Raw genomic sequence first — 13,211 nt, forward strand, 5'->3', positions numbered from 1 at the left:
TTCAGCTCACGGACCAATAACTCAAATTGCTCGCACCGTTGTTACTCAACTACTTAAGACAGCCCTTTAGCTCTAATTTTTTGCTGTTATTTTGGAGAATAGTCTTTTTTTTTTTTTTTTTTTTAGGTTGCCTTCAAACCTCAATGGATTATAGAATTGAAATAACCAGTATCAAGCTCTATTTTTAAAAATAAGATCTTGTATTAGTTACTTTAAATAGTAATTCTAAATTTAAAAATGGTGAGCACAGTTATATTAGTTGTTTAATAAAAGAATGCCTGAAGGTTTTTATGGAATTCTTTTAGTGTAATGTATATTTATGTTCTTTTTCTTGGCCTCTTAAACATTTCTTTGATATTGATTTCATTCTAATTATCAGTGACAGGTGACTTAAAATTTTGTACTGAATATTTTGTGTCTAGTGTAAGAAAATCTTTCATATGGGCTATAGTTTTACTATTGTTTTATCAGAGCATTTGATGTGCATAAATATAATGATTGATTAAATTGAGTTTGGCATATGCCTTGAAAATGACTTCTTGGACATGGTGCTTGCTTTATTAAGTTATTTATATATGCTAAATAATCTATTAAAATTTTTAGTTTGAATAATTTGGAAATAACTACATAAAGAACCTAGAATTATAAATCTAAATATTATCTTTGGACAACTCAGCAGAAAATTCAGGAAGCCAGAATTTCTTGGGTAAATTTTATAATAAATTTTTGTATTTCTAAGTGACTGTTAATTCTGAGATCCCAAGTTATATTAAAATTTTAAAAGAATTTTATTGAAGTAGTTGGACAGCAGGTATTGATTCTGCCAGAAACATAGGAACACTTTTAATCTTTCAGCATCTTCTTCATTTTTTTCCTTAAAGGTTTTATTTATTTTTTTTTGTTTTATAGGGTTCATGGTAGAGTTCTTTCTCCTTGTTGGTTAGGCTTATTCCATTTTTATTTTATTTTTTGTAGCCATTGTTAATGGAATTGGTTTTCTAATTGGTATCCTGTTCATCATCGATATAAAGAAAAACATATTTGTTTGTTGATTTGGGGATATATTATGCTCTGTTGATGAAGGTATCTTTTGGCTCTAGGAGGTGTGTGTGTGTGTGTGTGTGTGTGTGTGTGTGTGTGTGTGTGTGTGTGTGTGTGTGTGTGTGTGTGTGTGTGTGTACGCGTGTGCTCACGTGTGTGACCAGTCTTTGGGGTTGACCTTGGGGGCTTGGGAATTGAGCTTTTGTGCTCAAGGTTTGTCTATTGCTCTACTATTTGAGCTACAGCCTCATTCTTACTTTTTTTTAAAAATATATTTTTATTGTAAAAGTACTGTACAGAAGGGTTACAGTTACATGAGTAAGGTAATGAGTACATTTCCTATTGAGCCTTTATTTTTCCCCTACCATTCCTTCCCTCTCTACCTCCCCAACTCCTCCTTCCTCCCCTAAGTTATAAAGTTCATTTTCAACATAGTGTCTTATACCTCTCATTGTTACAATGGGTCAGCCTGTATCATTATTTCAGCATTTTGTTATTTTCCTTCCCCTCCCCAAATTAGAAAAATGTATATACAAGATGCAGGGCATCTACATCAAATACAGTGAAAACGGGTTATACCGTGGGGGAAGAACATACAAGAGAAACAAAAAAAAAAATCACATAGTACAGTTTTGATACATTAAATCAATAGCAAGAATGAAAAAACTACTTGTGTGCCTGTCTTGGGGTTCATTTCATTAGCATCATCTAATATGGTCATATGTACATAGCTTTTGACCTTTTCTGCTTGTCCTAGACTTATACTAGTTATTGCAAATAAGGGAAACCATGGAACTTAGTTTCTTTGGGCCTCGCTTATTTCACTTAATATAATTTTTTCCAAGTCTTTCCATTTCCTAACAGATGGGGCGGTGTCATTCTTTCTGATGGAGACATAGAATTCCATTGTGTATATATACCACATTTTCTTGATCCATTCATCTACTGAGGGGCATCTGGGTTGGTTCCATATCTTAGCTATGGTAAATAATGCTGCAATGAACATAGTTATGCTGGTAGCTTTAGTATAGCCTTGTCTGTGATCATTTGGGTAAATGCCCAAAAATGGGATTCTGGGTCATAGGGGAGCTCTATGTGTAGCCTTTTGAGAAACCTCCATACTGCTTTCCAAAGTGGTTGAACAAATTTACACTCCCACCAACAATGCAGTAGGGTTCCCCTTTGGCCTCACCCCCTCCTGTATCTGTTGTTATTAGAGTTCTTGATTTTTGCCATTCTAACTGGGATGAGGTGGAATCTCAATGTTATTTTGATTTGCATTTCTTTTATGGCGAGGGAAGTTGAGCATTTCTTCATGTGTCTATTGGCCATTCTTATTTCCTCTTCAGAGAAGTTTGTCTTAAGTCTTTAGCCCACTTGTTTATGGGCAGTTGTTTCTTTGAGGATTTGTTGTTGGGGAATTTAATTTTTTGAGTTCTAAGTATATTGTAGATATGAGACCCCTTGTCTATTGTATGGCTAGTGAAAGATCTCCCAATGTGGGCTTTCTATTATTCTTGCTAGCTATGCAGAAGCTCTATAGTTTCATGCAATCCCATTTGTCCAACCTTTCTTTGATTTGTTGTGTTTCTGGGTCTTTATTAAGAAGATTTCAGCCTGAGCCAGGGAGCCCTTTAGTTTCTCCTATTTCCTCCTGTAATGTTTTCGGGGTGTCTGCTTTGATCTTGAGGTCTTTGATCCATTTGGAGTTGATTCTGGTGCAGGATGATATAGAAGGATCTAGCTTTAGTTTTCTACAGGTGTTTAACCAATTTTGCCTGCACCATTTACTGAACAGTCTTTCTCCCATTCTATTTTTTAGCTCCCTTATCGAAGATTAGGTGGCTGTAGGTCTGTGGGTTCATTTCTGGGTCTTCAGTTCTATTCCATTCATTCTCAGTTCTGTTCTTGTGCCAGTACCAAGCTGTTTTGATTCCAACCTCATTCTTCAATAAAATAGAAGAAGCAACTCAAAAATTCATATGGAACAATAAAAGACCCCAGATAGCAAAAACAATCCTCAGCAGAAAGAACAGTATTGGAGGAATATCAATACCAAATTTCAAACTCTACTGCAATTCTTGCTTTTTGCTGGTTAATTGGAGATAAGAATCTCACACACTTAGCTATCCAAGAATGCTTCCAACCACAGTTCTTAGATCTCGGCCTCCTGAGTAGCTAGGAGCAACAGACAGGAACAACCAGTACCTGGCTATCTGTAGGAATTTTGAGATGGAACCTTTAGGGTCTTTTTAGGTATAGGGTCATATGATTTGCAAATAAGGATAGTTTGTTTTCTTTCTTCCCTATTTAGGCCTCTCATTTCTTTTTATCTTATTGCTGTGGATATTGCATGAGAGTTTGTTACTGTTTAGTAGAGGAAATGGTTTCAGTTTTTCCTTTGTTGAGAATTGATGTTGACTCTCAGTTTGTGATACATGGCTTTTATAATGTAAGGTAAATTCCTTTACTCCCAACTTCTTTTCTCTTTTTCTTTTTCCTCCCTTTCATATTTTTCCTTTTGTGCCTTCCTTTCCCTCTTGAGGCTTGAACTTAGGGCCTCATGCTCTCACTTGGCCATTTTTGTCATGGCTGGCACTCTACCACTCACGTCACACCTCTAGTTCTGTCTTTTTGCTGTACTTAGGGACAGAAATCACTTGAATATGTATTTCTAGGATGTTTTTGCACCTTGATTCGCAGATCCAAGTCTTTTGAGTAGCTAGGATTATAGGCATGAGCCACTGGTGCCCAGCTTCTTCTCATAGTTTCTTCATAGCTTTTATCATTAAATGATATTTTATTTTGTCAAAGGCCTTGTTCTGCATCAACTGAAATGATTATTTTGTCATTTTGTTCATGTGGTTATTAATGTTTATTGATTTACATATGTTAAGCTAGCCTTGCATTTCTGGAATGAAATCAACTTCATCATAATATATGCTTTTTTGATAGGTTATTTAATTTTATTTTATTGAGAATTTGTGTATCTGCTCATCTAAATAATTAGTCTATTATAGTTTTGTGTGTGTGTGTGTGTGTGTGTGTGTGTGTGTGTGTGTGTGTGTGTGTGTGTGTGTGTGTGTCTTGGTTTGGTTTTGAAATGAGTGTAATGCTAGTAGGTTCATAGAATGAGTTTGGCAATATTGATTTCCTTGCTTGGAATGGAGAAATTTGGGAGTATTGGTCTCCTTAAAAGTCTTGTAGAATTTAGCTAGAATCTATGGAGTCCTGAGCTTTTCTTTGTTGGGAGATTTTTCCTTTTTATGTTTTGGTCTCTTGTTATAGATCTGTTTAGATGGATTATGTACCCTTGGCTCAATTTGGTATTTGAGATTATCTAGATATGTATCCGTTTCAAATAGATTTTCCAGTATATTTGACTAAAGGTTTTTGAAATATTGGATTTTACTTGTGTTTGTTGTAAAATCATCATTTTTGTCTCTGGGTTGTTTCTTTGTTTTTTGTTTTTTTGTTTGTTTGTTTGTTTTTTGTTTTTAACTGTGAAAATACCATACAGAGGAGTTACAATCACATGGGCATCTTTGTTTTTTCTTGTTGAGTCATTTTTCTTTACTGGTTAGATTGGGTAAAGGCTTGTCAACTGTATATTATCTTTTTATAGAGCCAATGTTTTATGTATGTATGTATGTATGTATGTATGTATGTATGTATTTATTTATTTATGCTGGTCGTGGGCCTGAACTCTGGGCCTGGTGCTGTCCCTCAGCTGTTCAGCTCAAGGTTAGTGCTCTGCCACTTGAGCCACAGCACCACTTCCGGCTTTTTCTGCTGAGGAATCGAATCCAGGGCCTCATGCGTGCAAGACAAGCACTCTACCATTGAGCCACCTTCCTAGTCTCCCTTGTTTCATTTTTTTTAGTCTCACTTTCATTGATTTTTTTTTCCCCCTAGTCTTTATTTTTCAGTTCCTTCTGCTGGTTTTATGTTTAGCTAAATCCTTGTTGTTGCTTTTTTTTTGTGGAATTTGAGGTATATCATTAAAAGTATTAATTTGAGATCGCTTAGTTTCATTAATGTGTGTACTCAAAGTTATAAGGTACTTAGGGAAGCAGAGGGAAGAGTCTGCTCTGCCTTCCCAGGGTAGACTTAAAAAAGTTACAAACTTTCTCTTAGAACTTCTTTTGTTGTATCCCAGAAGGTTTGGGAGGTTGTTTCAATTTTCATTGAATTCTAGGAACTTTCGGATTTTTTTCTTTATTTCTTTTGTGACCTCATCTTTTAGCAGTGTTTTATCCAGTCTCTATGAGTATGAAATTTTTCTGTAGTTTCTTTTCCTGTTAACCTCTAGTTTTATTCCATTAAGATCTGACAAAATTCAGGAGATTATTTCAGTTTTCTTGTATTTGCTGAGACTTACTTTATATCCTAGGATTTAATCTATTTGGAGGAAGTTCCAGGGACTGCTAAGGAGAATGTGTATTTTGCAGCTGCTAGATGCAATATTCTGTAAATTTCTTTTAAGTCCAATTGACCTATGGTGTCACTTAAATCTGATTTTTTAAAATAACCTACCTCTTAGTGAGAGTGGGTATTGAAGTCATCTACATTTATTATTGAGTTGGAGTGTGTGTGTGTGTGTTTTTTTTTTTTTTTTTTTTTGTCGGTCATGGGGCTTGAACTCTGGGCTTGGGCGCTGTCCCTCAGCTCTTCAGCTCAAGGTGAGCGCTCTACCACTTGAGCTACAGCACCACTTCCGGTTTTGTAGTGGTTTATTGGAGATAGGAGTCTCACGGTCTTTCCTGCCCGGGCTGGCTTTGAACCGCGATTCTCAGATCTCAGCCTCCTGAGTAGCTAGGATTACAGGCGTGAGCCACCGGCGCCCGGCTGTGTGTTTGTTTTAAGTGCAATTATGTTTAACAATTTTGGTTTGAAGTCTTTTGGATATGGTTATAGTTGCTCTTTCCTGTTCTGAGTCTGTTTACTTGGAAGATCTTTTTCTAGTTTTTCACCCAAAGTCAGTTTGTTTTGTCATATAGTTACATTTTTATAGAAAACAAATGGTTATATGTTGCCTTTTTATCCAATTTGCAACATTCTGTCTTTTAATTGGAGAATTGAGTCTGTAGATATTGAGTATTAAAATTGTTTTAGCTTAATTTCTCAGTTTTTAAAAGTTTGTACTGCTTTACATAGCTTTTTACTACATCAGTTAATTAACTTTTGTGAGTTAGGTTTTAGGTTCCTACAGTGACTCTCAGGTTTGGTGATTCTATAGAAAGACTCAAAAGGTTTTGTATCTAGCTGTGGTTTATTACAGAAATGAATACAAAGGAAACCCAGCAAAGGGAAAGTGTTCATGGGATATAGTCAGAAGGAAACAAGACACTAATTTCTAAGAGTCCAGTGAAAAGGTATATAAGAGATGGTTAATTTCTCCAGCCTTGAATTGTGATAGCATGTGGAAGTATCTACCAGGAATCCTATTAGAGACTCAGTGCTCATGGAAGGCTGATAATGTCAGGGCTGGTAATGTTAGGCACCCTTTTTAGTATGTACTAAAATTCAAGGCTCCCTGAAGGAAAGCAGGTATTTTGTCATAGACTGTATTGTTGGTACAAGTATGTGAAATAGTGTTACTAGTTCTGGCAGTGGTGAGAACCATCCTAAACCCTGTATTTTTTCAGGTGCTAGGAGAGCCTTGCTTTTGCAATCAGCTTTTCTATGTAGGTAGTTTCAGTGCTCTAAATCTTCATAGGTGTATTTGTATGAATCTAGAGTATATAAATCGGTATCTAGCACTGTCACCTACATATTTGAATTTGAATTATTTAAATGGTAGAACTAGGTAATGATACTAAATTGTGTCAATTTAAAAAAGGTTTGAGTAGGCTTTTAGGTTAGATAAAAATCAACTATTTTAAAATAATGTGTGAAATTTACATATATAAAAGTGGGAGTCATTGATGTATCATGCCAATTTGTAATTATTAAAAGCCAAAAACTGATTCTCCACAGATGATGCCTATAGCTTGTGTGGTGGAAGCAAAGTGAAGACTTTTATATGTTGATTCTATGGAGAATAAGTTCTTTTTTTTAAATCTAAAAATTGCAAATTTTGCTAGTATGATAGTGAAATTCATCTTAAATATTGAATAATAATTGAACAACCATATTTCTGTAATTCCTCTTGAGAAAGACAATATAGTTTACAAATTCCACAACAACAAAGAAATATGACTTATTAAGTGCTAATTTTCATGGATGCTAATCAATGTTGGTATAAAAGTCATGTTGGTTTCTCTGGTGTCACAAATTAAATTAGAAAACAATCAGTGTTTGCCAAATGGAAAAAAATTTAATTGAAAAACTTTTTTTATTTTTAAAATTGTTTTTGAAAAGAGAATAAAAATATTTTCATCTTTTATTTTGTCACTTATGACCTTGTAAGTAAACTGAGCCAATCATTTTCTGTGCATTGATTATGTTAGACTATTTTAAAAAATAATGTGTCCTATTCTTTTGATAATATTCTTATATGTCAAGTGTTAGCAAATGTTATGATTGTCTCTATTTAGTTTAATGTTAAGACTGCTGATCTCTTTTATGTTCAGTTCGTTGTATATATGTGAAATAATTTCCTAGAATCCATAATTTTGACTTCAAAAGAAATCTCATTTTGAATTTTGTATATAATTTTCATGGGTGCAGGAACTATATATATCCAGTGCTTAGAATAGTACTTGCCATGCAGAAAGTGCTTCATAATTCACTTACTAAATGAGTGATTAAAAAAGTATAAAGCCTGGTATAGTGGCGTATGCTTATAATCCTAGCTACTTGAGAGGTAGAGATAAAGAGATCTTGGTTTGAGACCATCCCGGGCAAAAAGTTTGAGACACACCATCTCAACCAATGTTAATATGTGCCTATCTATAATCTCAACTCCATAAGAAGTCTAAAAGGGATAACTGTGGCCTAGGTGACCTATATAAACACAAGACCCTATTAAAAAAATAAAGCAAAAAGGGCTAAAGGACAGTCTCAAATGGTAGAGTACCTGCCTAACAAGTGCAAAGCCTGAGTTCAAACCCCAGGACTGCCATAAAAATCTTTTAGTGTATTAAACCATGCTTTAACATGTGTTGTATAAGTATATCCTTTCATGGCTTTTTAAAAAAAGTTTTTGTCAGTTGTGGGACCTGAACTCTGGGCCTGGGTGCTGTCCCTCAGCTCTTCAGCTGTAGACTAGGGCTCTACCACTTGAGCCTCAGCCCCACTTCCTGTTTTTCTGCTCATGTGTTGCTGAGGAATTGAACTGAGGGCCTCATACATGTCAGGCAAGCACTCTACCACTGAGCCATCTTCCCAGCCCCATCCTTTCATGTTTTAGTTTAGCCTCCTGATTGCTGGGATTGCAGGTATGTTGCCACCACACCCAAACAGAAAAAATATATTTGAATTTTGTTATTTTGAAATGAAAAACTTCTGAAAGTTGTATTTAAATAATTTATAATAATATTAAAAAAACCAAAAGGCTATTAGGGGCTGGGAGTGTAGCTTAGTAGTAGAGTGCTTTCCTAGAATTTATGAAGTCCGGTAAAGAAAATTCTAAACTCTTATGTTTTTTGTTAACCAGCAGATCAAACTTAATAGATCTCACTTGAATTGAGAATGTGTTTATAAAAGATGTCTTCATAACACTTTGTTTCCTTTAATGTTTCCAATATTAAATGTTAAAACTCCAAACAAAGAGATATAAGAAGGTCCACTGTGTGTGGAACATGTTGTGTAAGCTAATATGTTTTTAAGGATTCATGGAAACAGACGAGGGTATATGACTCCTATGGAGAATGATGATGATGTTACAGAGCAGTCAAACATACGAATTTCATCTGCTGGAAATAAAAGGTATAGTATGTAATATAAATTCTGGCCCTAAGTCACTACATAATGAACTAGCACATGTCTAAAACTGGCTTACTGAAAAATAGGGAGGTATAGTATATTAACAGGGTTCCTTGCTTAGTGAGAAAGAAAACAGGGTAAGGAGATAATACTTTATGGCTTTTTTGTTTGTTTGTTTGCAGTGCAGGGGCTAGAACTCAGGGCCTTGTGTATGCTAGCTAGATAAGCACTCTACCACTAAGGTCTATCCCAAGCCCTACATCATTTCTTTTGAAGAACACGTTTTTGTTTCTAAAATTTGCCAGGGTGTTCTGAATTTTTACCTATAATATGTAATTCATATATATATATATATATATTTATATATGTGTGTATCTGAAATAATGAAAAGAAAAATGGGCTAATAATGAATTTTAAATATTTTTGAGTCATAGTGATAGAACGTGACAAAATAAATGGAAAATTCCTAAATTCTGTAGTGAAGTATTTTTTAAACTTTATTTTTGGTGGTACTTTTGTTTGAACTCAGGACTTCACACTTGCTAGACAGACATGCTGCCACTTGAGCTATATCCTCAGACCTCAAAACTTTACTTTTGACTTTTAGCTTACTGAGTAGATATCTTTATGCATACTTTTTAATGATTATTTCTTATATAGTTCTGTCTATAGAAAAGAAAGTTTATGATTTTGTGGCTTTCCTGTGCCATATGTGTGTATTAATTTTTCTTTTTTTTTTTACATTTTAGAAGGGGATTTATTTAAACGTGGCAGGACGCTTCATTGGCATCTTTACATAGTACAATAGACAATGATAACACATTTTGGTATACTATTGATTATCTCATGGGTATAACAGTTAAAGAGTAAATGAACTATATTCATAAAGAAATAGTCCCCAAAGCCAATTTTATAAGCCTGTGTTTTTGTGACTGGTCCTTGTGTGCATCCAGCTTTGTAATTGTGGTCATCTGAAAAGCAGACAATCTACATTTTCTGATGAGAGGATCAAAACTGTGATGGGTTTCACAGAATACAAGGTGGCCCATATAGTGGAGATCTCAAGAAATTGTGTCTTTCACAAATAGAGGTGTACAAAAACAACTTCTCTTCATTTATTGAGGAAGTGTTATTGTTTTTATGGTACACACAATATGTACAAACTGAAAAGTTTCCCTTAAATTTTGACAAGACCATTATGGGATATTATGCACTTAGAGATGTTTGAAATGGAAGTTGGGTCCATACTCCATGCCAGGCACAAAGAATACCCTGTCCAGAATCACATCTCTTCAACTAATACTATAATTTGGTTTAATCCAGAAAATGTTTGGGAATAATGCAAATATAATGAAGTAGCTGAAATGTTTTGAGCACTGTCAGATTTTAAACAATGAGCATCATTTCATTTAATCCTTGGTAAATTTATGAGGAACCATTATCTATATTTCACAAGATGAAACAGGGCAGAGCTATGATTTGACCCTTGACTTCTGACTATAGTGAATCTTGGCTCCTGGCTGGGTTATTTGCCTACCATATCAGTCCTGCATTCTTAGGATCAGTTAGGATCACTCAGCATCCCTCTGCATATTTCTACAGTATTAATATTTATACAGAAAAAAATAAGACATCAAAGTAGAAAGGGAATTAGGGAAGAGGAAGAAGACAGAAGAGGGGATAAGAAAAGAAGTGAATGACCAAAGTGTAGTATGTTCATGTATAAAAATGCAACAGTGAAAAAAAAATGCTACAGTGAGGGCAGGGTAGGTCGTTCAGAGGTAGAGTGCTTGCCTTGCATTCATGAGGCCCTGGGTTCAATTCCTCAGCACCACATAAGCAGAAAAAGCCAGAAGTGGTACTGTGGCTCAAGTGATAGAGTGCTAGCCTTGAGCTGAAGAGCTGAGGGACAGCGCCCAGGCCCAGAGTTCAGGCCCCATGACTACCACCGTCCCCCCTGCCCAAATACTACAACGGGATTCATTCTGTACAACTAATATACAACAACAAAAAGAATAAATGGGTTTAGTCTATACTAGTCTATAGTCTATAATGAAGAAAATATGATTATCAAGAAAGGTGTCTTTTAAAGTAAGAACATAAGAGAATTTGCTATTTGGTTATAATTAAGTTTCTTCTTTTTTTTTTGAGAGAGCTATTGTTCTTTTCCCCTTATGCCTGTTTTTGAAAGAAGAGTATCTTTTAGGATTAATCTTTTCCAAGTGTCTGTAAAGGTTGTGCTCTCACTTTTTTAGGACTTGTATATGCTTACCTTAACTTTTCTTCCTGGATAAATGTTTTTATTAAAAATATTTTAATTTTTGAATTTACAGAGTTAGTGAAGTAAGTTGAAGGAAAAGATCATATTTTTATTACTTAAAAATATGTAAATATTACAGTATTGATAGCACTGTGATGGGCCTGTGTGTGTGTGTGTGTGTGTGTGTGTGTGTGCCACCAGTGCCTGGCTTCATATCTAGATTTTACTTTTTGAGAATTATCTGGATTTTAATATTTTCTTTTTATTTTAGTGCTCGGGATAATGAGCCATCCACGTCTGCTAATCAAGATATCTGTAGTCCTTTTGCGGGGATGCTCTTTGGTATGTACAAAGCTTCTAGTTGATGAGACTTTTGCAAAACGTTGAATAAAGGTCTTTCATGAAAACTCAGTATTAAGAACTATTACTTTTACCAGTAATATAAAACGTTTGTAAGTGCTTACTTTCTTATAAGAAATGAGCTAAATAAGTAAGCATTTTACTTGAATTGTATAATTATGTGCAAGTAGAGTCAAATAACTTAATGATGTGCTTATCATTGTTAATAAGTGAAATAACAGTTTCAATCATAAGCTTTCTATTTTTATTTTATTCTTTGGGGCTGGAACTCAGGGCCTGCATTCTCAGTAATAAGCTTTTAATTTTTTATGTTATTAGCCCCTTGTTTGTATACAAGCTTGTTTTTATTCTATGTTACATATGATGTTTTCTATATATATTGTTTTATCAGTTTACCAAAATTTGACTTGTGTTTTATTTCCATTTCTTTGAACTAATACCTTTTTCCTTTGTTCTTTCCATGTAGTTCCTGAGAACCTTTTTTGTTCCAAATCTTGATGATATTTGAAATTTCTGTTTACTTTTGTTAGAGGTCAAGTTCATTACTGAATATAAGTGAATATAATTACTGAATATAAGCTAATATAAAATATACTAGCATGTCATTGAAGCTAATATAAGTTGATTATATTAGCTTATATTAACTTGTACTGGGGTTCGAACTCAGGGCCTCATACATGGTTGTCTTGCTTGCTTTGCTGGCACTATCTCTTGAGCTTCTCTTCTAACCCAGCTTTTTGCCTGTTACTTTGGAGATGGAGTCTATCAGAGTTTTCTGCCTGAGCTGGCCTTGAACCTTGTTTTTCCAGATCTTAGCCTCCTGAGTAGCTAGGAATTCAGGTGTGAGCCACTGGCATCCATTGTAAATACAAACTTTTTGATTTGCTGTGTTATTCGTGTTATGATTCAATTTGGAAAAAGTTTGGAGAGACCTTCTTTTCCTGTTTGTGCCATTAAGTGAAAAAAAAAGAGGTCTGTTCTTTTAATGGAAATTATTAGAAAGATTAATTGAAGTTTGGTTTTAGTAATGTATAAGGAAATTGGATAACATGCTAAGTTCATTCAACTGAAAAAAGTCAGCAACTTTAATTTTGATTTAGGGTCATATATTCTTAGACCTTTGTTTTCCTGAAATGGCTATATGTAATCTTAACATAATTCCTGTTACTCCTCTGGAAGCTTTACTGTTTCTGACATTTGTACTTGTTGGATAAATTCAGAGGTTTTATACCCACTGAGAGTAGAAGACCAATAAATAATTAAGGCAGTAGACACACACTGCCTGTTGATACTCTGTGATTTGTAGTGTTCAGATTGTATACATCTAGATTTAGAGCTAATTTTGTGATAGTGATTTGTGAAGTAATATTTTCCCTTGGATCAAAAAGTTTTGTTTTGTGTTTGTCAGCCATGGGGCTTGGGCGCTGTCCCTGTGCTCTTCAGCTCAAGGCGAGTGCTCTACCTCTTGAGCCACAGCGCCACTTTCGGTTTTCTAGTGGTTTATTGGAGATAAAGAGTCTCACAGACTTTCCTGACCGGGCTGGCTTTGAACCGTGATCCTCAGATCTACAGCCATCTGAGTAGCTAGGATTACAGACGTGAGCCCCTGGCGCCCAGCTGATCAAAAAGTTTTTAACAGTTGGATTTTTACATAAGTGATACCAAGAGAAAGGTGCATGCA

At 34.8% G+C, this 13,211-nt stretch overlaps 1 protein-coding gene across 12 annotated transcripts in view; it reads left to right on the top strand.

Annotated features, from left to right (window-relative positions):
• Cspp1 (centrosome and spindle pole associated protein 1) overlaps positions 1–13,211 on the top strand; it is a 129,057-nt gene that overhangs the window by 38,506 nt on the left and 77,340 nt on the right. For 8 of the 12 annotated variants that reach the window (XM_069990849.1, XM_069990851.1, XM_069990847.1 and 5 more), the window contains 2 exons: positions 8,815–8,913; positions 11,442–11,512. The exons of 2 other annotated variants lie outside the window; for them this stretch is intronic. In XM_069990849.1, the coding sequence (XP_069846950.1) occupies positions 8,815–8,913; positions 11,442–11,512 (170 nt within the window). The remainder of the gene's footprint in view (positions 1–8,814; positions 8,914–11,441; positions 11,513–13,211) is intronic. 2 more of the 12 variants (XM_069990850.1, XM_069990858.1) reach the window with 1 other exon arrangement.

Source organism: Dipodomys merriami, unplaced genomic scaffold (genome assembly GCF_024711535.1).
Source record: "Dipodomys merriami isolate MVZ:Mamm:240054 unplaced genomic scaffold, mDipMer1.0.p SCAF_4, whole genome shotgun sequence".
Lineage (NCBI taxonomy): Eukaryota > Metazoa > Chordata > Mammalia > Rodentia > Heteromyidae > Dipodomys > Dipodomys merriami.